This window comes from Danio aesculapii, chromosome 17 (assembly GCF_903798145.1).
Source record: "Danio aesculapii chromosome 17, fDanAes4.1, whole genome shotgun sequence".
Classification (NCBI taxonomy): Eukaryota; Metazoa; Chordata; class Actinopteri; order Cypriniformes; family Danionidae; genus Danio; species Danio aesculapii.
The window spans coordinates 49,424,851-49,452,531 of record NC_079451.1 but is presented as its reverse complement, the minus strand read 5'-3'; the positions used below and the strand labels follow the sequence as shown (position 1 = coordinate 49,452,531).

Here is a 27,681-nt window from a genome sequence, read left to right as displayed (position 1 = left end):
GAAATGAATGAATGTTATTTATTGCTTATGTTTTTTAATTAGTGCTGTCAATCGATTTAAAAGAATTAACTAATTAATCACACTTTTTTTCTGCAATTAATCGCAATAAATCGCATTTAAAACTTGTAATTTGAGACATTCAAACGTAAAATCGATGTAAAAGTAAGACAAAAACTATTTTAAATTCAAAATATGATTGTTTATTAGAATTTTTGTTTAACTTTTCTTCTTGTAAACAACATACCTGCAATAAACCGTCAAGATCCTCAAACTGTTGGCTTGACAGCCATATTTATTACAGAAATAAAAACACAGGCATGACAAAAATTATTTCCATGTTGGATTGAACTGTAAACTGCTAAAAATTCCAAAATACAGGCATTGCAAATATGGAAATTGGAAAATTATAATAATAACGTGGCGACGCAGTGGTGCAGTAGGTAGTGCTGTCGCTTCGAAGCAAGAAGGTCGCTGGTTTAAGCCTCTATGGGTCAGTTGGCGTTTGTGTGTGGAGTTTGCATGTTCTCCCTGTGTTCGCGTGGGTTTCCTCCTGGTGGTTTCCCCCACAGTCCAAAGACATGTGGTACAGGGGAATTGGGTAGGCTAAAATTGTCCGTAGTGTATGAGTGTGAATGAGTGTGTGTGGATGTTTCCCAGAGATGGGTTGCGGCTGGAAGGGCATGAGCTGTGTAAAAAACGTGCTGGATAAGTTGGTGGTTCATTCCACTGTGGCAATCCCGGATTAATAAAGAGACTAAGCTGAAAATGAATAAATGAACGAATGAATAATAAAGTGTTGAATACAAACTATTGCACTGATTGAAAAGCTTGTATTGCTGAGAGTTGAGAACGTTAATTATACAGTAGAAAGAATTCTGTTTAGCCCTCCTTTATATTCAGCCAGTGAAGACAGTCCAGTCTGTTGACATTATCAGGACTGCCTTTTCTTTTGTATGATGTGACCTAAGAGTGAGAACCGTCTCTCACAAGCATATCAATCAGTATATGAATTTCAGTGACTAATTTTGGTGCCACTGGTGCTACGACAAGGACGTAAGAAGAATCAAGGGACACACAGGTACGCGTTGTGTCACACCAAAGACTAATTCTTACAGGGACTTTGGTCACACCATCTCTAAACATTTAATTCTAAACAATTTTGAGGGATACACCGTTGGAGATGTTTAGGCATTTGTTCTTGTTGTTAGGAAAAGCGCGCGCACACAAACACATAATGTGCGTGACTCCCTTCAGATTCATAAACACGTACGAGTTCGTTCGAGAACGCGAGTTCGTCAAATTTGCTTAAACTAAGCGTTCTAAAGTATGGCTATAGTGTACAATCAAGGATTCTGACACCGCAACGTGAAGCAGACGCTTTACAAAAGTTACTTTTAAGGGGGGAAACATGTCAAACTTAAAGAAACATTTGAGGGCTCATGGAATCATAGCCGAGGAATGCGCTGTCTTTAACAGCTTGCGACATCCTCGCCACTTTCAGAGTGCATTTACATGGACACCAATACTCCGACTGTAATATGATTAAGATGATACTTTTATTAAGAGTCTACAATGTAAACAGCAATTTTTGATTACCTTAAAGCAGTGGTTCTCAAACTTTTAAGCCAGCGACCCCAATGTAAGATCGTCAAGAACTCGCGACCCCCCACTACCAAAGCATATCCAAACAATAAAAATAACTTCTTTTAAGTTTTATAAACAGATTTATTGCATTTGAAATCAACACTAATCATAACTAACACGCAAAAAAATATATATATATATATGCATGCGTGAGGAAAATATGTCTCAATGAAATCCCGTTATCACAAGAAAACACATTTTTATAGCATAATTGAGTGACCAAAAGATATCACGGACGGACCGCTCACCGGCCCTGCACGCACTGCTTGACATGAATTTATTAATAAATCTGTTAACAATACGTTAACTGTACTGTGTTCTCACAGATGGTGTCTGATATTGCACAGATGCTTTTGACATATACCTTATTATTTGCATACGTCATTTTAATAGCAATACCGGTCTTTTCATGAGCTGCAATATTAGCCCTTTTGCGATGGTGTATGTGGTGTTAAATTTTACATATAGCTGACACTTGTACGGCTGACAGCATCTGGCCATTAAATAAAGAATTAAACAGAACCTCTCGTGCTTAAAATGTGTAGATGTGGCAAACCATTACCTGAAAATTCCATCCCACAGACTTTACAGTGAACGCTTTAGTTATTTTCATAGCAGACTTGAAGCCAATGGAAGTCTTTTATCCACTCTTGGAAAAGTGTAGATGGTGGATTAACATTCACCACGTGATCAGTAATCAGATGTGCCATTATTTGTAGCTTTAGGTGGTTTCTAAAACTAAATCCGTCAGTGTTGGTTTCATTCTCTCATCTTCAGCGCGTTACATTTTCGTGGTTGTATCTCCTGTCATCTGAAGGCAGAAGGCGTTGACTGAATGATTCAGTCTAGCGCAGTGGGCCAATAAGAAGAGAGCGAAGGCGGGACAAGCGTTGCCGGCTTTGTTTACTGCAGCAAGTTGACATGACAACAGTTCTAAACTGTTCCTGAGCGCTGCGTTTTAAGTGCAAAGATGCATTCTGCCTGAATGTGTCCTAAATACTTTATGAGTTCATCAGTGATATCTTTATAAAATCTGAAAATATTAGCTTTCACTTATAATACTGAAAATTATATATTATAATCACTGAAAATTACACAATTTTTAAATCACTCTCGAGACCCCTTGAAATTATTCGCGACCCCCAGTTTGAGAACCACTGCCTCAAAGGACCACCGAGTTACAAAATCAGGAGGTTTTTCTTTCCATTCGGCATGTGGTATCAAATTCCATTCAAACAAAAGTCGAAAGATTAAAAATCAAACAAACGAAATTAGATGAAACTCTGGAGCAACCGCTGGATAGCATGGTAATGCGACATTAATTATTTTATACTAAACCTTTCCTTCTAAAAGCGCTTCCTTGGTCTTATCCATATTTCTTTGCACGTTGAACACACGTCGGCCACAACAGGAAATAAAAAAAACCTCCATTTGCTTTAACTGCATTAATTTTTTTACACATTAAATATTTCAAATGAACCGCATGCGTTAACGCACTAGTTTTAATATACAGTATCATTATAAATGTGTGTGTGTGTGACCTGTTTGATGTGCTCTTTCTTGAGGTATTTCTCGCTGTAGTACTGCTCCTGCCGCAGGTTGAGGAGCTGCTGCTGCTGCTGCTCCTTCAGCTCCGCCAGCTTCTGTGCGCTGTCCTGATCCAGATGAAGAAGCTCCTGCTCGAAGAATGACGGCCCGTGCTCAGGACTGGAGGACAGACACCTGCGGACACACACGCGCAAACACACAGGTATGCACACACACGCACACACACGCACACAAAAACAAACACACACATGCATACACACAAACGCACACACATGCATATACGCATATATGAACATGCACATACACACACACGCACACACACACACATACAAACACACACACGCACACACATGCAGAGTCACATAAACACATGCACACGTGCACACTCACACAATCATGCACAGACACATACATGCAAACACACGTACACACAAACACAAGCACACACACACAAAAAAAAGCACACACACATATACACACATACAGGCAAGCACATACTCACACATACGCACATGCATATACACACAGAAACAAACACATGCATGCACACACATACACACACATGCACATACACACACCCACACATGCATGCAAAACACACACACAAGCACAAAGACACACATACACAATTACAAACACAGACACACAAACAAACTCATACACACACACACACACACGCACAAACACATGCACACACGCACACACATACACATGCACAAACAAACACACAAAAAACACAAAAACACACACAAACATATGCATATACACACAAGCACATGCACATACACACACACAGACACACATAGACACACACACACACACTGGCTCAGCTCTGCATCTCCTCCAGCTTTGGAACTCTATAGAGGATCACTGGACTCGACCTACCTCTTCTTACCGTCTCGTTTGGCAGATTTCTGCAGGACGGAGCGCTTGCGCAGATACTCATGCTGGATCTCGTTGTATTTGGCCGTGTGCTCCTTGATCATCTCTGTGGTTTTCTTGTGGTGTTTCTTCACCAGGTCCTTCATCTCTTTATAGTGTCGCCTCTGCTCGCGCACGAATCCTTTCTGCTGTTTGAGCTCCTCCACACTCTGAGCCTCCATCTCTGACGAACAAACAGGAAAATGACCTTTACATCCACAAACAAGCTAAATAACCAGCCAATGGGCTCAGTAAAAGATGAACACAACTAACCGGTGAGGACGCTCTGGATCAGATCTTCAGTCTTTGCTGCTGGTTTTGTTGAGCCTGAAATAAGATTTCAACCAATAATATGAAACGTTTGTCCATAATGTAGTCTTGTGTGTGAATGCAGTGAGTATAAGGGGAACTGCAGTCTATAAGTAATGGATAAAGTACATCCGGACAGTTATTCTCTCAGAATAAAGCCACACATGATTATCAGCGAAGGGCTTTATTCAGCAAAAACAACTGGCTGGATGTACATTTTCCGACATTTATAAATTTCAATATATTCACTAATGACCAAGACAAACTGTAATACCTGGATATGCTTTCTTGAATCGATTAAAAACTAGCCTAGAACGCCATCTGCTGTTAAAAACTAACCTAGAGCACAATCTGCTGATTAAAACTAGCCTATCCGCTGTTAAAAACTAGCCTAGAGCGCCATATGCTGTTAAAAACTAGCCTTTCTGCTTTTAAAAACTAGCCTAGAGCGCCATCTCCGGTTAAAAACTAGCTAATCTGGTGTTAAAAACTAGCCTAGAGCACCATCTGCTGTTAAAAACTAGTTTATCTGCTGTTAAAAACTAGCCTAGAGCGCCATCTGCTGTTAAAAACTAGCCTAGAGCGCCATCTGCTGTTTAAACCTAGCCTAGAGCGTCATCTGCTGTTAAAAACTAGCCTATCTGCTGTTAAAAACTAGCCTAGAGCGTCATCTGCTGTTTAAACCTAGCCTAGAGCAGCATCTGCTTTTAAAAATTGGATAATCTGGTGTTAAAAACTAGCCTACAGCGCCATCTGCTGTTAAAAACTAACCTAGAGCACAATCTGCTGATTAAAACTAGCCTATCCGCTGTTAAAAACTAGCCTAGAGCGCCATATGCTGTTAAAAACTAGCCTTTCTGCTTTTAAAAACTAGCCTAGAGCGCCATCTCCGGTTAAAAACTAGCTAATCTGGTGTTAAAAAATAGCCTAGAGCACCATCTGCTGTAAAGAAAAACTAGCCTATCTGGTGTTAAAAAATACCCTAAAGCGCCATCTGCCGTAAAAACTAGTCTATCTGGTGTTAAAACTAGCCTTGAGCACCATAGAGCACATGTTTAAAAAATAGCCTAGAGCGCCATCTGCTGTTAAAAACTAGTCTATCTGGTGTTAAAACTAGCCTAGAGCACTGAAGAGCACCTGCTGTTTAAAAACTAGCCTAGAGCACCATCTGGTGTTAAAAACTAGCCCAGAGCGTCATCTGTTGTTTAAAACTAGCCTAGAGCACCATCTACTGTTTGAAACTAGCCTAGAGCGTCACCTGCTGTTAAAAATGAGTTAATCTGGTGTTAAAAACTAGCCTAGAGCGCCATGCGCTGTTAAAAATTAGCTAATCTGGTGTTAAAAACTAGCCTAGAGTGCCATCTGCTGTTAAAACTAGTCTATTTGGTGTTAAAACTAGCCTATCTGCGGATAAAAACTAGCCTAGAGCGTCATCTGCTGTTAAAAACTAGCTGGTGTAAAAAAACTAGCCTAGAACGCCATCTGCTGTTAAAAACAAGCTAATCTGGTGTTAAAAAGTAGTCTAGAGCACCCTTCACTGTTAAAAACTAGCTAATCTGATGTTTAAAAACTAGCCTAGAGCGCCATCTGCTTTTAAAAAATAGCCAAGAGTGCCATCTGCTGTTTAAAACTAGCCTAAAGCATCATCCGCTGTTAAAAAGTAATCTGGTGTTAAAAACTAGCCTAGAGCGCCATCCGCTGTTAAAAACTAGCTAATCTGGTGTTAAAAACTAGCCTAGAGCACCATCTGCTGTTAAAAACTAGCCTATCTGCTGTTAAAAACTAGCCTAGAGCGTCATCTGCTGTTAAAAACTAGCCTAGAGCGCCATCTGCTGTTTAAACCTAGCCTAGAGCGTCATCTGCTGTTAAAAACTAGCCTATCTGCTGTTACAAACTAGCCTAGAGCGCCATCTGCTGTTAAAAACTAGCCTAGAGCGTCATCTGCTGTTTAAACCTAGCCTAGAGCAGCATCTGCTTTTAAAAACTGGATAATCTGGTGTTAAAAACTAGCCTAGAGCGCCATCTGCTGTTAAAAACTAGCCTATCTGCTGTTAAAAACTAGCCTAGAGCGCCATCTGCTGTTTAAAACTAACCTAGAGCGTTATCTGCTGTTAAAAACTAGCTAATGTGGTGTTAAAAACTAGCCTAGAGCGCCATCTGCTGTTTAAAACTTGCCAAGAGTGTCATCTGCTGTTAAAAACTAGCTAATCTGGTGTTAAAAACTAGCCTAGAGCGCCATCTGCTGTTTAAAACTAACCTAGAGTGTCATCTGCTGTTAAAAACTAGCTAATCTGGTGTTGAAAACTAGCCTAGAGCGCCATCTGCTGTTAACTAGCTAATCCGGTGTTAAAAACTACTCTAGAGCGCCATCTGCTGTTAAAAACTAGCCTTTCTGCTGATAAAAATGTAAAGTAACGTAAAGTGCAGACCGGTGGACTGAGGCTGTGTGCTGATCTGGGATGCAGGTTTTGGAGCAGCGCTGGGCGCGTGACTTAATCCATTCTCAACCGGAGCTGGTTTGGGTTCAGTTTTCACCTCAGATGGGTTTTCAACACCCGAATCCGCCTGAACAACAACAACACAAATATCCAATGACTGTCAGTTTAACAGAAACAGACACAAGCGAACGCATAGACAAATGAATTCATACTGCATGTAAATGAACGAGCAGTGCGATTAGAGTTCAGGCCAAGCAATTAGTGTGCTAATCCCATTATAATCTAATCTGCTAACAGACAGTCATGCATATCACATCTAAACACAAATGACAAATCACACACTTTAACTTTCAGCAACTGTAATCATAACCATAAAGCTGTAATCATTTAAATGCTGATATTAACCGAACATGAGAGTTAGGGGTGTGTGATGTTTATGGTTTACAACATATTACTGTAATTGTTTCTGTATTGATGTGGGAGTCGACATTATAGAGTAGCCCATTGAGAAAACAGACGTAAAGCAATGAGTACATTCCAGTTATAATGAGTTTATAACTTAAGTTATGGAAGTTAAAAACTTTTTGTTTGTGTTTGTGAAGTTTCATAAACTAATTTCGAGAGGAGCACGTGATATGATTGAGCACTCATCTGTAATCAGCAATAATCCAATCAGAGTGATCCTAGTTTACTATAAATGGATCATTTTCTCCCTACTGCTCTATCTTCGTTTGGAAGAATCCCCCCTTCCACCCCATCTCCTCCTTTTCCTCCCTTTTCTAAAGGGGGAGCTCTCGAGACCTACCTGATCTCGGATCTCCTGATATGCTTATCGACCGGGCGGGAGCCCTGGGCTCAAATATCTCCGAGCTCAGGGTTCTCTCCCTGGACGACATGCCAAACCTGCTTTATACGCCAAGCATATCTAAGTGGGAACTCTTGAAATTTATAGGATGTGAAAGAGCTGATTACAGTTTTTCTCAGTGGCTTTGGTGCATTTCTCACAACACTATTTACATTTGCACAACAGTTCATGCATTTCTCAAAACATTTAGTACAAACTGCGAAACCAAGTTGATAAGCTGCAAAAGCGTGCCACTTGCTCAAAATGGAGAGCTCATTCCTCAAAAGCAAGTGTTGATGTCAATGAAAGTGTCATCAAGATGAAAAGTCCTGACTCCATTGTTTATGAACGAGATAGGCTTTGTCATGTTTTCATTATGATTTTCACGTACTGATTTTAAGACATTGATTTTAACATATAAAGCGGTTCATGGTTCAGCTCCAGGTTATATTTGTGACCTGATATCCATTTCCTCTACCTTTCGCTGTCTACGCTCTGCCTCAAGTCCTACGCTGTTTCAGCCTCGCTGCAAACTCAGCACCATGGGAGGTAGGGCGTTCTCTTTCCGTGCTCAAAAACTGTGAAATGCTCTTCCCACTGACATTAGGAATGCCGGTTCATTGGACGCTTTTAAAAAGCTACTTAAAACTCATCTTTTTAGGACTGTTTTTAATTTGTGATATCTCTTTTCAAGAGTTCACACTTAGCTCACGATTTATACATAGCTTGTTTGGCATGCTGTCCCGGGAGAGAGCCCTGAGCTCAAGGTATCCTCGAGCCCAGGGCTCCCTCCTTTCACAGGGCGAGGGGAGACTGAGCTCAGGTCGATCTGAAACTCCCCCGCTGCTGAGGCCAAGGTGAACTTCCTGAGAGTAAGACATTAGAAAAAAAGATTTAGGCTTATTTTATCAATAATATAGAGCACATTTGCATGGTGGGAGGAAACCAGGGAACCCGGGGGAAACCCACACGGAGGACATGCTAACTCCGCACAGAAACACCAGATGGCCTAGTGAAGACCCAACGCCATTGGTATTCTTGCTGTGAGGCAAACGTGCTAGTCATTAGGCCACCGTGCCACCCATTCTTGATAAAGGTGGAAGAAGGGGAGGAGGGGGGTTTCTTCCAGACGAAGATAGTTGTAGAGAGGAAATGAGGATATATATAGTGACTTGGGATCCTTTGATTGGAGGATCATGATTAGCTAATGTGGACCAGCTGGGTCAATCATGAGCACATGCTCCTCTCGAAATTAGTTTAAAATTTTAACTTCACTTATTCTTACTGTGTTTTTTATTGTATTTTTTATTGTTTACTGTGCTTTGTTGTTTTTACTTTCTTGTAAGTGCTTTGAGTTTTAAAAAAGTGCGTTATAAATAAAATATATTATTATTATTATTATTATTATTATTATTATTATTATTATTATTATTATGACAGTTTACTCTGTACATGTTTTCCAATGTAATAAAGTCAGACTTTGGTGACACTTCCTGAAAATCCTCAATACAGCACTGTATACTATTTGCACAGCCATTTGAAAACTACAGTAAAGTCAGACATCACTGCATTTAGTGAGGTATCTGAGTACAACACACTGAATATGTGTGTTTCACCATGTTTACTACAGATGCTCTTTACAATTTTTATTTATTCACAGCATTGTGCAACAGAATAAACTCACTCTTATTCACAACAAACATAAACTTCCTTTGGATAGAGCTGAGCACAACTGTGAACAATACTGCAGTACATATTGGAGCTGAACCTACAACATACACAGGTCTGTAAATCATTCTCCTATGCCAGTCAATTTATAAATAAACAGTAAATTTATCTAAACGCTAACTTTGTTTTTTCTTTGCCATCTTTGTTGTGTCAAGAGGAATTTGGATGATTTAATCTGATTGTAAGATATTCTTCCTGATATTACTTTAGTCTATATTAAAAAAGCTCATGTAGTTGGGCTACATAAGGTAAACAAAGTGTTGTAAATAAAAAGGTAAATTCATATTTAATCAATCAAACAGTTGCTGCTTGTCAAAGACTTACATTGTCAATTAATTAATTGCCTTTTAATTTCATGACTTTCTTAAAAAATGACATGCTTAAGATTATTAATGGTTGGTGGATATTTAAAAAAGCATTTACTCAAATTAAAATGTATTTAGACCTATTTTGTTATCGTTGTGTGTGTGTGTGTGTGTGTGTGTGTGTGTGTGTGTGTGTGTGTGTGTGCGTGTGTGTGTGTGTGTGTGTGCGTGTATAGCTACAGGACACCTCCCAAATCCCACCCCTCTTGAAATTTTTCACAATTGGACCCCTGGCTATCCCCTACCCCTGAACCTAAACATAACTGTAAATTATTCCCAAAATCAGAGGAGAATAATAGTTGGATAACAATTATTGTTACATGCCAGCACTTATTTGGTTATTTTATTGTTTATTATTGTGTCTCCCTATTTTCCCTATACATATTTTCCCTAACCTCATGTTTCCCTGTGAGTTTAGAAAGACTGGTAGGTAAGTACGTCACGTGACATACATATCAGCATGTAGATTAACATTTATCTAGACACACCAGGTAAGAGGGTGTGTGCCAACCTGTGTATTTTTGGTTTAATGTGTTAGTCAGTGTAGATTAGATAGGACGTCATTGACGTTGAAGATTTCTTTTTCATATCTTTTGTTTATTAGATTAGGTTTAGAGGGGATTTGTTGTGAATATTAGTAAGACTGTTTGGTTTTGTTTGGTTCTTTTATTTAGCACCGTCCATATAGCCAGTCTTTCTAACATTTCATTGTTTATTGTCTTTAACCTTGTATATTTTGTAAATATCTCACTCACTGATTCACCCTCAATTTTTGTAAATAAAATCACGTATTTCTCCACTTATTTCTGCTGTCCATCCTTACTTTGTATCACAATTTGGTTTTGAGTTTTTGCAATAACCAATTCCTCAGTTAAATGTGCAACCCCACACTCCTAGACAAAAAGGGGTTGTAACAATCATGTAGAAGAGTATAAACCTAACCGTATACCTAAACGGTAAACATATCCCTTAGTTCTGATTGGCTGATTGAAATGTTGTTCCAGGATCAACATAGATGTTAATCTAGGAACATGTCCTACTTGGTGAAATCAGGTTGGCGTAGGTTGAACAGTGTAAAAAATAATTGTTTCTAAAATCTCATAAGCTTTCCAAATATCTTCAAGCATTTGGAAGTTTCAGTCTCACTATATACATTTCTCTAAACTGTTCTGCATCTCCTCTGTGTTAAAGAGGTATCTGCTGTGTGTGTTGTTTAATCCATTGAAAGTGAAAGCGGTGTTTACCTCTCTGGTGTCCTTCTCCTCCTCTCCCTCCTCCAGTGTAAGCGCCGCCAGCTGTTTGGATCTCTGCTCCATCAGGTTGACGTATCTGATGGGGTTGGACAGCGCTTCAATCACATCTGTTGAGCACAGAAACACTCCATCAGTCCAACACACACACACACACACACACACTCACAAACTGTGCAGCGTAACTTACCGCACTTCAAAACAGTAATGACATCATTGAAGATGCATTTGTTTATTTTTCTGATTACTGTTTGAAAAGTAATTGAGGTAAATGACCCAATACTAATTAAAATCTACAACTCTGAAACCTTAGACGATTCTTTACATGAGTCAAATATAACCTCTATTCATTTTCTTTTCAGCTTAGTCCCTTTATTAATAATAAGGGGTCACCACAGCGGAATGAACCGCCAACTTATCCAGCATATGTTATATGCATGTCCATCCAGCCACAACCCAACATTGGAAAACACTCATACACTCTCATTCACATACATACACTACGGACAATTTAGTTTACCCAATTCACCTGTACCGGATGTGTTTGGACTGTGGGGGAAACCGGATCACCCTGAGGAAACCCACACCAACACTGTAAGAACATGCAAACTCCACCTAGAAATGCCAACTGACCCAGCCGGGACTCGAACCGGGGACCTTCTTGCTGTGAGGTGACAGCACTACCCACTGCGCAACCCCTGAGCATTATATATTAATTCTAATTTTGAATGTTTGTCGAATTTATTAAAAAAAAAAACACATACGAACTCAAAAACCTGCATTTAAAGTTTATTTATTTATCTTACTTCAGCTTAGTCCCAGGGGTCGCCACAGTGGAATGAACCACCAACTATTCAGGCATATGTTTTATGCAGTGGATGCCCTTCCAAAACACCCATACACTCTCACAATCACACACTAATACACTACGGCCATTCCACAGCTTGATTTTCTTTCTCTGAACGCATCTGAGAGTCTCCTTGGCTGCATTTTGGATCATTGTCCTGCTGAAATGTCCACTCTGGTTTCATCTTCATCCTGCTAATGTAGATGTTGGACTGAAGCAGCTGATATTCATTTACTCTGAGGAAGGGCAGAGGGTTGCTGAAGAACTACTGAGCGATTTCAGCTGCTGTCTGGGCTTTCACTGCCTTTCTACACCTCCCTTTCTTCATGTGTTCAATACTTTTTTCCAGCGTCATTTCATGTTATTACACATAACTTCATTTGTAATCTTAATAGTTTTGTTTTCATTGCATATTTGGATTTCTTTGGTTGTTAACAACATCAGATGAAAATTTCAAGTCAACAACACCTTTAAAAATATGTTTTCTGAAAAAATGGTGACGTGTTCAATACTTATTTCCCCCACTGTACTGTAAATGTTATTTAGTAACTAAACCAAGGCCAGATTTTCTCCTCCTGCTCATGACGTGCGTCAGTAAAGTGCAGACTTGATCATGACGGAAACACAGACAGTCAAAACAGAGGTGTGAAAGACCACAGTGAAGGTCAAATCTGCTGATTCTGAGCTCAACAAAACCCATACACCAAACTATCCCATAATCCCTCAGCTCATCCATTATCTTCCCTGTCAAAAATGCAGAGTTCCACACAATACATTCATGCTGGCCCAACACAAACCGATTAAGTGGACTGAACATTAAACAATTAAGTTGTCAACTTATTTTTAAATAAGTAGTTTGAACAAGCAGCAAAAGCTATTTTTTAAATGTTGAGGAACACTCCAGTACTTCTCACAAAAAACAAGGCAGCATTTCAGATTCTAGTCATAATACAGTTTCACTAAATGTACTGAAACTAAACTACTAAAATCATAACTTATAATAAAATCCAATTAATAAATCACAAAACAACTAAAAATAATTGCTTAATATTCAAATGTGATGCATAATTGTAAACATTAAACATAAAACAAAATTCAGAAAATTAATTCAAACTGACTAAAAGTATAAACGTATAATAAAAAACAATTAATAAATCACAAGACACAAAAATATTTGCGTAATATTCAAATTTGATGCAAAATTTTTAATATTAAACTTTTTTAAAAATCACTAAATGAATTAAAACTTATTAAAAATATAAACGTTTAATAAAAACAATTAATAAATCACAAGACATAAAAATATTTGGATAATAATAAAATTTGATGCAATTTTAAACTTTTAATGGGAAAAAATGGGTAAACATAAGCTAGAAAAACATTAACCTAGTCATACTGCACGCTGGGTAGCACTGTGGCGCAGTGGGTAGCACGTTCGCCTCACAGCAAGGTCGCTGGTTCGAGCTTCGGCTGGGTCAGTAGCCGTTTCTGTGTGGAGTTTGCATGTTCTCCCCGTGTTGGCGTGGGTTTCCTCCGGGTGCTCCAGTTTCCCCCACAAGACCAAATACATGTGCTATGGGTGAATTGAGTAAGCTAAATTGTACGTAGTGTATGTGTGTGAATGAGTGTGTATGGAGGTTTCCCAGTGATGGGTTGCAGCTGGAAGGGCATCCGCTGTGTTTGAGCGAGGCTCAAAGTGCTCTTGTTAGCGCTTTGAGTCTGAGAAAAGTGCAATATAAATACAAATTTATTAATATTATTAAAACATGTGCTGGATAAGTTGGTGGTTCATTCCGCTGTGGCGACCCCAGATTAATAAAGGGACTAAGCTGAAAAGAAAATGAATGAATAATTATGAGTTATATGTGTTAAATAACATACAGCTGAAGGCAAAATTGTTTATTAGAAATTTCAATTCATTGTGTAATTTAAAATTAATATGAGTTAATTAATAATTCATAAATTCAAGTGATTTTTCATATTTTTCACAGTATTTCTTATTCATTTTGTCACCTGGAGAAAGTCTTATTTTAGTTTTTTTTTTTCAAACTATTTTAGGGTCAATATTATTAGCCCCTTTAAAGAGGGGTATTAGGGGTATTGTACATGAAACAGGGTCATATTTAGGTTGTAAGGGTCTCCAACAACAGTCTAATATGCATGCAAGGTCAAAAAACACATTCATGGTCTTATAATCTGCATTTATTTTTACCTAATTATCCCAGCGACTCCCATATGAATCGTTCAGCGATTCATTTGTTCCCGAACCCCTCCTTAGCACGAAGCTAATCTGCGCTGATTGGACCGATGACAGCCTGCTGCGATTGGTCGACACTGACAGGCTTCAGCGTGAGACAGAGTGAAATGCCCAGCTGGTAATCAACTATATAAAAGTAGTCACAGTGCACACACGCTTCATAGTGTAAGGCGTATATATTGGCTGCCAGTGGGTGAATGTAAATACAGACGATGGACTGTAAAAAACAGACGACTAACTATTTTATTGAACAAAAACTCCCAAGAATTGGGCAGGAGATCAAGACGAGTTTCCTAGCCCGTCACACTCTCCCTGCTCTTTTTACACACACACACACGCACACGCACACGCGCACGCGCACGCACACACGCACACGCACACGCACACACACACACACACACACACACAACCCTCCTCAAAAGAAGAACTGGGGAGATCGACACGAGTCTCCTAGCCCTTGGCTGACGATGGCCATAGCAACGACAAACGGCAGTGGAACGCCAGCTCACAAACGCATTTAACGTTAAATCCGTAAACAAAGCAGCACGTGTCGCATTTTCAACGTGGCTTTACACGCGATATGAGAATAAAAGAGTTAACCTGATACAGTACACGCCGTTACAAGTAACAAAACATAATTAAATACATCATTTGCAAGCTAGAGAAAACAAGGAGGCAACCATTTTAATCGAACATGCACTTGTGAAATGGAGGAAGAAACTGATCCATGGTGCACTGATCCATGTTCTGACATAGTCCCTTACATCAACAGTCTTTTCTGATCCTTCCTTTAACAAACGGACGATGAATTCTCCATTGTAAGCGTCCAGAAGCACTGCACAAGGCTGGGCTATAATGCTGAGGTATTTTTGCAAAACTGAACCTCAACCACTCACTCTTCACAGTTTCATCTTTGGGTAGAGACTGTCAATAATATCCATCTGAGCACAGCGTGACTTCATTCATACGGCATCTGCTAAGTTACAGTGTGTGTCCAGCCTTTTTTTCTGTGTTAGTGGGCGGGGCTGCAGGTTTCAAATCTCCCGGGTTTGCACGCGCAACTACTGGGCAGGGCGTATGTTTCGTAGCCGCGTCACCGCGAAACACCTAATGACTCGTTATCAAGACGACTTGTTTGAAGCACTATGAGTCGACTGTTTTATAGATGAATCAACAGTTTTAAACACTGTACACTTACAGATTTAGGCCTTAGCTGGATATTTCACTTCACTTAGAGCTGTGTTACATACTACATGGAAGGTCATTCTCAAAAACCCATAATATGGGCTCTTTAAGAACTTAGAAATTATAATTTTTGTTTTGATTAGCTACACAACAAACCACTGTTGCCTAATGACTTGCCTAATTAACAGTTTCAACAATTAAGCCTTTAAATCGCACAGGGAAAAAAATTCACAGGCAGGCTACTAACTTTGCCTTCAACTGTACGTTGCAAGGGTGTCACAATGGCTCAGTAGTTAGCACTGTCGCCTCACAGCAAGAAGGTTGCTGGTTCGCCAGTGGGAGTTTGCATGTTCTCCCCGTGTTGGCGTAGGTTTCCTCTGGGTGCTCCGATTTCCCCCCACAGTCCAAACACATGCACTATAGGTGAACTGAAGAAGCTAAATTGGCCATAGTGTATGTGTGTGTGAGTGTGTATGGGCGTTTCCCAGTACTGGGTTGCAGCTGGAAGGGCAGCCGCTGTGTAAAACATATGCTGAAATAGTTTGTTCATTCGGCTATGGCGACCACTGATAAATAATGGACGAATGAATGTATTTTGCAAATAACACTAGTTTGGTGGTCCTAAAAACAGGCTTTGATTATTCTATACTATGTACTCTCTAGTTTCACTCATATTAACAGCAGATCCTGAAAGAGTGTCAGATGGCAGGTGATTGAAGAAAATAATATCTTACCAGCGAATGTATCAGGCACGTAGTCTTTCACCTCGATATAGACGAATAAAGCAGGAAGAGTGAGCCCTTGATTCTTCTCATTTCTCAAACCAATGTAACGATAACCTGAGAACGAAAATGATGTGTTTATACAAAACAAAACAAGTATAGTAAAACACAGCGTTTTTAAAAACACAGGCAATTGGGCAAGTGTTAATAGGCAATTTGGGCTAGTTTTGGGTTAGTATGATTGGGTATTGGGCTAGTTTTGGGTTACTACAATAAGACATTGGACTAGTTTTGGGTTAGTTTGATTGGCCATTGGGGTACTTTTGGATTAGTTTAATAGACCGTTGGGTTGTTTTGGGTTAGTATGATTGGCCATTTGGCTTATTTTGATTGGCCATTGGACACGTTTAGGTTAGTTTCATTGGTTATTGGGTAGTTTTGTTTAGTTTCACTGGCCATTGAGCTAGTTTTGAATTAGTTTGATTGGCCATTGGGTTGTTTTGGGTTAGTATGAAAGGACATTGGGCTAGTTTTGGGTTAATTTGATTGGCCATTGGGGTAGTTCTAGATCACTTTGAAAGACTATTAGGTTGTTATGGGTTAGCATGATTGGCCACTTGGCTAGTTTTGGGTTAGTTTAATCGGTCTTTTGGCTTGTTTTGGGTTAGTTTAATTAGCCATTGGGCTAGTTTGAGTGAGTTTGATTGGCCATTGGGTTAGTTTTGGGTTAGTTTGATTTGCCATTGGGCTAGTTTTGGGTTAGTTTGATTGGCCATTGGGCTAGTTTTGTGTAAGTTTGATTGGCCATTTGGTTTGTTTTGGGTTAGTTTGATTGGCCATTGGGCTAGTTTGATCGGCCATTTGGCTTGTTTTAGGTTAGTTTAATTGACCATTGGGCTAGTTTTAGGTTTGTTTGTTTGATCAGCCATTTGACTTGGTTTGGCCATTGGGGTAGATTTGGATTAGTTTAATAGGCCGTTGGGTTGTTTTGGGTTAGTATGATTGGCCATTTGGCTTATTTCGATTGGCCATTGGACACGTTTAGGTTAGTTTCATTGGTTATTGGGTAGTTTTGGTTAGTTTCACTGGCCATTGAGCTAGTTCTGAATTAGTTTGATTGGCCATTGGGTTGTTTTGGGTTAGTATGAAAGGACATTAGGCTAGTTTTGGGTTAGTTTGATTGGCCATTGGGGTTGTTCTAGATCAGTTTGATAGGCCATTAGGTTGTTAAGGGTTAGCATGATTGACATTTGGCTAGTTTTGGGTTAGTTTAATCGGTCTTTTGGCTTGTTTTGGGTCAGTTTAATTAGCCATTGGGCTAGTTTGAGTGAGTTTGATTGGCCATTGGGTTAGTTTTGGGTTAGTTTGATTTGCCAATGGGCTAGTTTTGGCTTAGTTTGATTGGCCATCGGGCTTGTTTTGGGTTAGTTTAATTAGCCATTGGGCTAGTTTAAGTGAGTGTGATTGGCCACTGGGTTAGTTTTGGGTTAGTTTGATTTGCCAATGTGCTAGTTTTGGGTTAGTTTGATTGGCCATCGGGCTAGTTTTGGTTAGTTTGATTTGCCAATGGGCTAGTTTTGGGTAAGTTTGATTGGCCATTTGGTTTGTTTTGGGTTAGTTTAATTGACCATTGGGCTAGTTTTTGGTTTGTTTGATCAGCCATTTGACTTGGTTTGGCCATTGGGGTAGATTTAGATTAGTTTAATAGACCGTTGGGTTGTTTTGGGTTAGTATGATTGGCCATTTGGCTTATTTCGATTGGCCATTGGACACGTTTAGGTTAGTTTCATTGGTTATTGGGTAGTTTTGGTTAGTTTCACTGGCCATTGAGCTAGTTTTGAATTAGTTTGATTGGCCATTGGGTTGTTTTGGGTTAGTATGAAAGGACATTGGGCTAGTTTTGAGTTAGTTTGATTGGCCATTGGGGTAGTTTTGGATCAGTTTGATAGGCCATTGGGTTGTTATGGGTTAGCATGATTGGCCATTTGGCTAGTTTTGGGTTAGTTTGATTGGTCTTTTGGCTTGTTTTGGGTTAGTTTAATTAGCCATTGGGCTAGTTTTATTGGCCAAAGGGCTAGCTTTGGGTTAGTTTGATATTCCATTGAGCTTGTTTTGGGTTAGTTTAATTGACCATTGGACTAGTTTTGGGTTTGTTTGATTGGCTATTTGGCTTGTTAGTTTGATTGACCATTGAGCTAGTTTTAGGTTATTTTAATTAGCCATTGGACCTGCTTTTGGCTAGTTTGATTGGCCACTGGGCTAGTTTTTGGCTAGTTCTTATAGGACATTTTGGCTAGTTTGCTTGGCTAGTTTGCTAGTTTTTGGCTAGATACACTGGCCATTGGGCTAGGTTTAGGCTACTTTGAATTGCCATTGGGATAGATTTTAGCAAGTTCGATTGGCCACTGGGCTAGTTTTGGGTTAGCTTGATTAGTCATTAGGTGATTTTGTTTGACTATTCGACTAGGATTAGGCTAGTTTGATTGGCCACTGGGCTAGGCTTAGGCTAGTTTGAATGGCATTAAGCTAGTTTGGGTTATTTTGAATGGCCATTGGGCTAGTTTTGGGCCAGTTTGATTAGCCTTTAGGCTAGTTCGAGAGGTCACATGGGCTAGATTTGTATTAGTTTCATTGGCCATTGGGCTAGTTTTAGTTTTGACAGACCATAGTGCTAGATTTGGGCTGGTTTTAATTGGCCATTGAGTTAGTTTTGGGCTAGTTTCATAGTCCATTCTAATAGATTATGGCTAGTTTCACAGGCCATTGGGCTAGTTTAATTGGTTATTGGGCTATTTGGGCTAGCTTGAATGGCCATTAGGCCTGGTAACCCTGATCAGCCCTGCTGTTGTCCTCACCAGGGCGGATGGCGTAGACGGGGATGATGCGATGACCAATGAACTTTCCTCCTTCCTCAAACACTGCGATCCTCAGAGATGCCAGCGTGGGCAACACCACCTGACCAACAAACAGCACAAAACCAGTGCTTATTTCATACACTCACTCCTCCAGGCACCAGCACTCCAGAAATAAACCCTACTTTCTTGAAGACAATGGGCTCCTCATCCCACACCGGGTTGATGGCGTTGCTCTGGGACGTCTTTGTCTTGAATGCTTTTCGTCTCGTGTCGACTGGAAGTCCAAACATGTCAATCTCCACATAAACGCCCACCTTCCTGTCAGTCAGAAACTGACCAGATATGATCTGATGATGAAGATGAGCAGATATTAATATAACACACAAAGCTCAAGAGACAGTCTTATGAACATTAGTGACCTACTTAGAAAAACTCAACTACAGATACAATCAGATTAATTAACAACACGTCTCTAAGGTATATATGCCATACACTCTTCAGTCTATATAGTGGATTTTAAAATGAATACTTTGTTTTGTTTTGTTTTAAGTTCTATTTAAGTGCTTAAATGAACAAAATATTAGCATTACCTCATTCATTCATTTATTCATTTTCTTTTCGGTTTAGTCCCTTTATTTATCTGGGGTCACCACCGCAGAATGAATCGCCAACTTATCCAGCATATGTTTTACGTAGCGGATGCCCTTCCAGCTGCAACCCATCACTGGGAAACATCCATACACACTCATTGACACACATGCACTATGGACAATTTAGCTTATTCAATTCAGATCAGCAAGTCCTGGGTTCACCTATAGCGCATGTGTTTGGACAGTGGGGGAAACCAGAGCACCTGGTGGAAACCCACGCCAACACAGGGATTTAAACTGGGATTGTGTATCAGCATATTAAAAGTGTTTTTTTTTTTTTTGAATAAACAAATAAAATAAATTCAATTCAATTAAGGAAAATAATTTTGTGTATTTTTTGACACAACAAATATAAGCATAAATGTAAAATTTTAAATAAAATATAAAGTAATATAAATGTAGCAAAAACAAACAAACAAACAAATAAAACAAATAAAATGAATAAATAAATAAATAAATAAATAAATAAATAAATAAATAAATAAATAAATAAATTAATTAAATTATGGCAAAAAAGTTTGTATTTTTGACACAACAAATAAACCATAAACGGTAAATCAAATATACATATGGAAGGACTATATAGGACTATAATATATGGAAGCCCGATCCCGCCACTGAATGATAAAAAAATATATAATAATAAAAAAAAAATTCAATTAAGTCAATTAAGAGTTATTAAGTCAGAATTGCGAGATATAAAGTCAGAATTGCGAGTAATTAAGTCAGAATTGTGAGTTACACTCTCAGAAATATAGGTACATGAGCTGTCACTGTGGTGGTACCTTTTTAAAAGGTACATATTTGTACCTGAAGGGTCCACATTGGTACCTCAAAAGTATATATTAGTACCTAAAAATTTTAAGAGGAACACTTTTGTACTTTTTAGGTACTAATATATACCCTTGAGGTATTATTATGGACCTTTTAGGTACAAATTTGAACCTTTCAAAAAGGTACCACTCCAGTGACAGTTCGCGCACCTTTATTTTTGAGAGTGCATGAAGTCAAAATTGCAAGTTATTAGGTCAGAATTGTGAGTTATGAAGTCAGAATAGCGAGTTAAGTCAGAATTGTGAGTTATGAAGTCAGAATAGCGAGTTAAGTCAGAATTGTGAGTTATGAAGTCAGAATAGCGAGTTATTAAGTCAGAATTGTGAGTTATGAAGTCAGAATAGCGAGTTATTAAGTAAGAATTGTAAGTTATGAAGTCAGAATTGTGAGTTATGAAGTCAGAATAGCGAGTTATTAAGTCAGAATTGTGAGTTATGAAGTCAGAATAGCGAGTTATTAAGTCAGAATTGTGAGTTATTAAGTCAGAATTGCGAGTTATGAAGTCAGAATTGTGAGTTATTAAGTCAAAATTGTGAGTTATGAAGTCAGAATAGCGAGTTATTAAGTCAGAATTGTGAGTTATTAAGTCAGAATAGCGAGTTATTAAGTCAGAACAGCGAGTTATTAAGTTAGAATTGTGAGTTATGAAGTCAGAATAGCGAGTTATTAAGTCAAAATTGTGAGTTATGAAGTCAGAATAGCGAGTTATTAAGTCAAAATTGTGAGTTATGAAGTCAGAATAGTGAGTTAATAAGTCAGAATAGCGAGTTATTAAGTCAGAATAGCGAGTTATTAAGTCAGAATTGTGAGTTATGAAGTCAGAATTGTGAGTTATTAAGTCAGAATAGCGAGTTATTAAGTCAGAATTGTGAGTTATTAAGTCAGAATAGCGAGTTAAGTCAGAATTGTGAGTTATGAAGTCAGAATAGCGAGTTAAGTCAGAATTGTGAGTTATGAAGTCAGAATAGCGAGTTATTAAGTCAGAATTGTGAGTTATGAAGTCAGAATAGCGAATTATTAAGTAAGAATTGTAAGTTATGAAGTCAGAATTGTGAGTTATGAAGTCAGAATAGCGAGTTATTAAGTCAGAATTGTGAGTTATGAAGTCAGAATAGCGAGTTATTAAGTCAGAATTGTGAGTTATTAAGTCAGAATTGCGAGTTATGAAGTCAGAATTGTGAGTTATTAAGTCAAAATTGTGAGTTATGAAGTCAGAATAGCGAGTTATTAAGTCAGAATTGTGAGTTATTAAGTCAGAATAGCGAGTTATTAAGTCAGAACAGCGAGTTATTAAGTTAGAATTGTGAGTTATGAAGTCAGAATAGCGAGTTATTAAGTCAAAATTGTGAGTTATGAAGTCAGAATAGCGAGTTATTAAGTCAAAATTGTGAGTTATGAAGTCAGAATAGTGAGTTAATAAGTCAGAATAGCGAGTTATTAAGTCAGAATAGCGAGTTATTAAGTCAGAATTGTGAGTTATGAAGTCAGAATTGTGAGTTATTAAGTCAGAATAGCGAGTTATTAAGTCAGAATTGTGAGTTATTAAGTCAGAATAGCGAGTTATTAAGTCAGAATAGTGAGTTATGAAGTCAGAATTGGGAGTTATGAAGTCAGAATAGTGAGTTATGAAGTCAGAATAGTGAGTTATGAAGTCAGAATTGCGAGTTATGAAGTCAGAATTGGGAGTTATGAAGTCAGAATAGTGAGTTATGAAGTCAGAATAGTGAGTTATGAAGTCAGAATTGGGAGTTATGAAGTCAGAATAGTGAGTTATGAAGTCAGAATAGTGAGTTATTAAGTCAGAATTGTGAGTTATTAAGTCAGAATAGCGAGTTATTAAGTCAGAATAGTGAGTTATGAAGTCAGAATAGTGAGTTATGAAGTCAGAATAGTGAGTTATGAAGTCAGAATAGTGAGTTATGAAGTCAGAATTGCGAGTTATAAAGAAAGAATTGCTACTTAATAACTCAGAATCCTGACATTATAACTTGGAATTCTGACTATATAATCCAGAATTGCAATTTAATAACTCAAAATTGCGACTTAATTACTCAGAATTCTGACTTTATAACTCAGAATTATGACTTTATAATTTTTTTTAAATAATTACATTTTTTTTTTAATTATTTTTTTTTTTATCATTCTGTGGCGGGAACGAGCTTCCAAAATAATAGCACTGTAAGTAGGACAAATAAATGAATAAACAAACAAACAAATAAATAAATAAACAAATAAATAAATAAATGTGGCAATACATCAGAAATACAGTTCTTTAACAAGAATTATTCATTATTATTATTTTATTATATATATTAGTTCTTCTGAAATAATATTTAGGCATTGAGTTGCTCTGTAAATGAGTTTCCTGGTGCAGAAGGATTTGTCAGCAGTCACTAACACTGGATGACACTTTATATTTTCTTCAGTATATAAGTGCAGTGACCTTGACTGATAGTGTGTTGGCCACGATGCCGTCCACCGTGCTCTCTGTGAAGGGGTCAAAGTGTTTGTCTGGTCTCCTCATGAACTCCGGTTTCAGTCTGTATCCACTCTTGCCGTTGTATTCATACATGCCTAGATTGAGCTGCATAGACAGATCTGAGAACAGACAATGGTCAGATCTCAGGCTGTGTACAAAAATATACTGAGATCGTTTTATACTGCCTTCAGTTGAAGTCAGAATTATTAGCCCCCCTGAATTATTACTCCCGCTGTATATTTTTCCCCAATTTCTGTTTAACAGAGAGAAGATTTCTTCAACACATTTCTAAACATAATAGTTTTAATAACTCATTTCTAATAACTGATTTACTTTATCTTTGCCATGATGACAGTAAATAATATTTGACTGGACATTTTCCAGATACTAGTATTCTAGCCGAAATAAAACAAATAAGACTTTTTCCAGAAGAAAAATTATCATAGGAAATACTGTCAAAAATTCCTTGCCCTGTTAAACATAACTATGGAAATATTTGAAAAAGAAAACACATTACACAGGAAGGTGAATCATTTTGTATCTGAAAACACAGGCAGTAATTAATATCAAGCTCTTTCAGGTAATGTGCGTCTGCTCACCGATGGTCTGGAAGTTCAGAGCCACGAGTTGACAGCCGGCGTTCCAGAAGACCTGCGGCATGTAGTTTGAGGAGTCCACACGCGTGCCTTTAGGATAAATCCTGCTCAGCTGGAACTTATTATATCTGCATCAGTACGGTTAAGGAGGAACAATACACATACATCTAAACCTAAAGCACAACTTACATCTGTGCGGATGCTTTAAATTGATCAAAATTCACAGTTTAGACTGTTTTTATACAGTTAAAGTCAGAATTATTCACCCCCCTTTGATTTTTTTTCTTTTTTAAATATTTCCCAAATGATGTTTAACAGGGAAAGGAAATTTCCACAGTATGTCCTATAATATTTTTTTATTCTGGAGAAACTCTTATTTGCTTTATTTCAGCTAGAATAAAAGCAGTTTTAGATTTTTTTATGAATCATTTAAAGTCAATATTATTAGCCCCTTTAAGCAATATTTTTTTCCTGACTGTCATCAGAACAAACCATCATTATATACAATAACTAGTCTAATTACCGTAACCTGCCTAGTTAACCTAATTAACCTAGTTAAGCCTTTAAATGTCACTTTAAGCTGTATAGAAGTGTCTTGAAAAATATCTAGTCAAATATTATTTACTGTCATCATGACAAAGATAAAATAAATCAGTTATTAGAGATGAGTTATTAAAACTATTATGATTAGAAATGTGTTAAAAAAAAAAATCTCTCCGCGTCGGCGCCAATAGCCTAGTGGTTAGTGCGTCGACATATAGCACCCAGGTGTGCGCGGCGACCCGAGTTTGATTCCCGGCTTGAGGTCCTTTGCCGATCCTTCCCCTCTCTCTGCTCCCCATGCTTTCCTGTCTGTTAATCTCCACTGTCCTGTCAATGAAAGTGAAAACCCCTAAAAAATAATTATAAAAAAATAAAAAATAAAAATAAAAATCTCTCCGTTAAACAGAAATTGGGGAAAAAAATAAACGTGGGGCTAATAATTCTGACTTCAACTGTATTTATTACTGTTTCTTTCAGCTGGCTATTGAATTAAGAATCTCCAAAAATGGATCAGAGAATAAATAAACAGATAAACTACAAAAATTAAAGAAATGTTGCCTAAATTGAAGTAGCAGGTTGAAAACAACAACAACAACAACAACAACAACAATAAAAATAATAATAATAATGAATAATAATAATAATAATAATTTTTATAAATATAAATAGTTGCCTTTTAAGGCAAACTCAAACAATAATGTTAATTTTATATTTATAGAATTTCATGGTGACCAAACTTGCTTTTGACAGGTCTTTTACAAATGAAAACAAAAAGGCAAATTAAAATTTTTGATTTGTATCAAACTAATCAAATTCATATTAGAATCAATGCACTCTGTGACACTGGCACCAAACTTTTTGCAAAAGTTTTTCAATTGTTTTTTTTTCAACTGTTAATATCCACAAACACTGTAAAAAAATCTAACTTGAAAAATCACTTTTTTTTTTTAATGGTTTGGCAAAAATCAGTAAAAATGTCTGTACAACTACATTTGACACGTTTACTTAACCTAAATCAAAGGTTAACAAGTTAAACAGATTAGTTTTGTGAGCAAAATCTTGCAAGTTCACCCAAAAAAAGCTTCTGCCAACGCATTACTTTAAGTTGAGTTAATAATCTCAGACCTCCTCAATTGAAAAAATAAAGGTTGCATTATTTCTAACCCTTCCGACATCGACAAAAATTAGTAACACCAATAACCAATAATTTACCTCACATTTACCTAGTTCACTCTGCAAAAAGAAACGCTTAGCCCATGTGGACTATTAATTTGTATTCAACTGTAGTGTGTGTGTGTGTGTGTGTGTGTGTGTGTGTGTGTGTGTGTGTGTCTATATATATATATATATATATATATATATATATATATATATATATATATATATATATATGTACATATATATGGAAGTTTTTTCCTAACAAAAGGAAAATGAAAATTCAAATGGCTAAAAAGATAAATAAATCAAACTTTCAAAACAACTATCCAAATAATAAATCATAATGCATTCTCAAATAAGAAATTAAATGCATTTGATATTTAATTTTCATGAACGACTCAGTAAAATCCTTTAATAACTAAATGACAAATCAAATGCTCGAACTATAATTCAAATGAAGGAACCAGTTTCTTACACACTCACAGCTGGAAGCTCATGATGGACTGATTACTATAGGACTATAAAGAAACCTCATTCACACAGACTCTTAGCTGAGTCTTGTTTTTCCCTGTGAAGCATTACAAAGTGGTTTTCCCTGTTCGTCCTGCCATGTTTTGATCCTTGTCTTGTTTATCGTGATTTCTAATTCTGTTTCTTATAAACGTTTTGTTAACATTTGTCTCTGTTTTACTTTTGTTTATTTCAATTGAACTCTGTTTGCTTGTTGTGATAATGTATTATTTCTTAGTACCAATTTCCACAAGAGTTTTTATGTTCACTCAACTTCAGACATTTTAGGTCAGTGCAACTGATGTTTTCAAAAGTTGAGTACACGAGAAAAAACGAAGGGATTTTGTTGTTTTTTCTGGCTTAAAAATTTTACAGTGAAGCTCTGAACGTCCTTCAGAAAGCAGCAGAGCAGCGCTGCGATCTGTTCCTGACAGACTGGATTATTGAGGCCATCAGTTCTGCCATCAATAATAGATGCTCTTGTCCTGGTTAGTGTGTGTGTGCGTGTGCGTCTGCTCAGATCCACTGAAAGGATACTCCACAAACTCCACCGGGGTCTTAGTCAGATGCTCCAGAGCTTTGGTCTCCACAAAAGATGACATCTGATAACTGCGCTTGCTTTCTGAAAGAGGACGAAGAGATCTTCAGGAGAGTCCATGCATCTTCATCATCAACATCATCATTATTATTAGCACCACCCTCTACATCAGGGCTGGGCAACTTCGGTTCTGCAGAGTTTAGCTCAATCCTAATCAAACACACTTGTTTGTAGCTTTCTTGTGGTCTTCAGGACACTGATTAGCTTGTTCAGGTGTGTTTGATAAGTGGAGCAAAACTCTTCAGGACACAGGTCCTCCAGGACCGACATCATCATCATCATCACCATCATGACCTCATGTTTATCATAATCATTATCTTCCATCACATCATCATCGAAATCATTGTCATCATCAATTTTCATCACCAACAACATCTTCATGGCCATCATCATCATTATCAGGAAAAATAAGCATCATCATCACTATTATTTTCATCATTGAAATCCTGATCATCATTCTCCTTATCATCACCATTATTGCTATCATCATCATTGAAATCATCAACGTCCTCTCCATCATCTTTATGGTCAACATCATCATCATCATTGCTATCATTATCATCATTAAAATCATCATCGTCAGCCTCCTCCTCCTCCTCATCATCACTATCACTATCATCATCATCATCATCATCATAGTCTTCACCATTATTGTTATCAACACCATAATCATCATCATCATCATCATCATCATCATCACCATCACCATAGTCTTCATCATTATTGTTACTATCCATATCACCATCATCATTATCACCATCACCATTATCATTACCATCACCATCTGCACCATTATCTTTTTCGCCATCACCATCATCATCACGATCACTGCAATCATCATCATCATCATCATCATCATCAAAATCATCATCATCATCATAATAAATACCATCATCATCACTATCATCTTTATAGTCATCATTATCATGATCAATGCTATCATCATCATCATAATCTTCTTCATCACCAACATCTTTATGGTCATCATCATCACAATATTCATCATTATCATCATTATCTTCATCCCCATTATTATTACCATCACCATCTTCACCATTACCTTTTTCACCATCATCATGATCAATGCTATCATTATCATCATCATCATCATCATCATCAAAATCATCACTAACATCTTCATGGTCATCATTATCATGATCAATGCTATCTTCATCATCATCATCATCATCATCATCATCATCATAATAATAATCTTCTTCATCCTTATTATCATAATCAATGCTTTCATTATCATCATTGAAATCATCATGATGATCATCTTCATGATCACCATCATCATCATCATCATCATCATTACTATCCATATCACCATCATCATCATCATCATCACCATTATCATTACCATCACTATCTTCACCATTATCTTTTTTGCCATCACC

The 27,681-nt window shown here is 37.6% G+C and overlaps 1 protein-coding gene across 1 annotated transcript in view; it reads right to left on the bottom strand.

Moving 5' to 3' along the window:
- The window catches only part of LOC130244867 (1-phosphatidylinositol 4,5-bisphosphate phosphodiesterase beta-1), a 195,096-nt gene that overhangs the window by 10,339 nt on the left and 157,076 nt on the right, over nucleotides 1-27,681 (bottom strand). The window contains exons 17-27 of the mRNA XM_056477422.1: nucleotides 26,221-26,305; nucleotides 23,476-23,600; nucleotides 22,841-22,995; nucleotides 19,096-19,260; nucleotides 18,914-19,013; nucleotides 16,071-16,175; nucleotides 11,042-11,157; nucleotides 6,852-6,987; nucleotides 4,387-4,440; nucleotides 4,078-4,297; nucleotides 3,186-3,366 (exon numbers count right to left, since the gene is read on the bottom strand). Of these exons, the coding sequence (XP_056333397.1) occupies nucleotides 3,186-3,366; nucleotides 4,078-4,297; nucleotides 4,387-4,440; nucleotides 6,852-6,987; nucleotides 11,042-11,157; nucleotides 16,071-16,175; nucleotides 18,914-19,013; nucleotides 19,096-19,260; nucleotides 22,841-22,995; nucleotides 23,476-23,600; nucleotides 26,221-26,305 (1,442 nt within the window). The remainder of the gene's footprint in view (nucleotides 1-3,185; nucleotides 3,367-4,077; nucleotides 4,298-4,386; nucleotides 4,441-6,851; nucleotides 6,988-11,041; nucleotides 11,158-16,070; nucleotides 16,176-18,913; nucleotides 19,014-19,095; nucleotides 19,261-22,840; nucleotides 22,996-23,475; nucleotides 23,601-26,220; nucleotides 26,306-27,681) is intronic.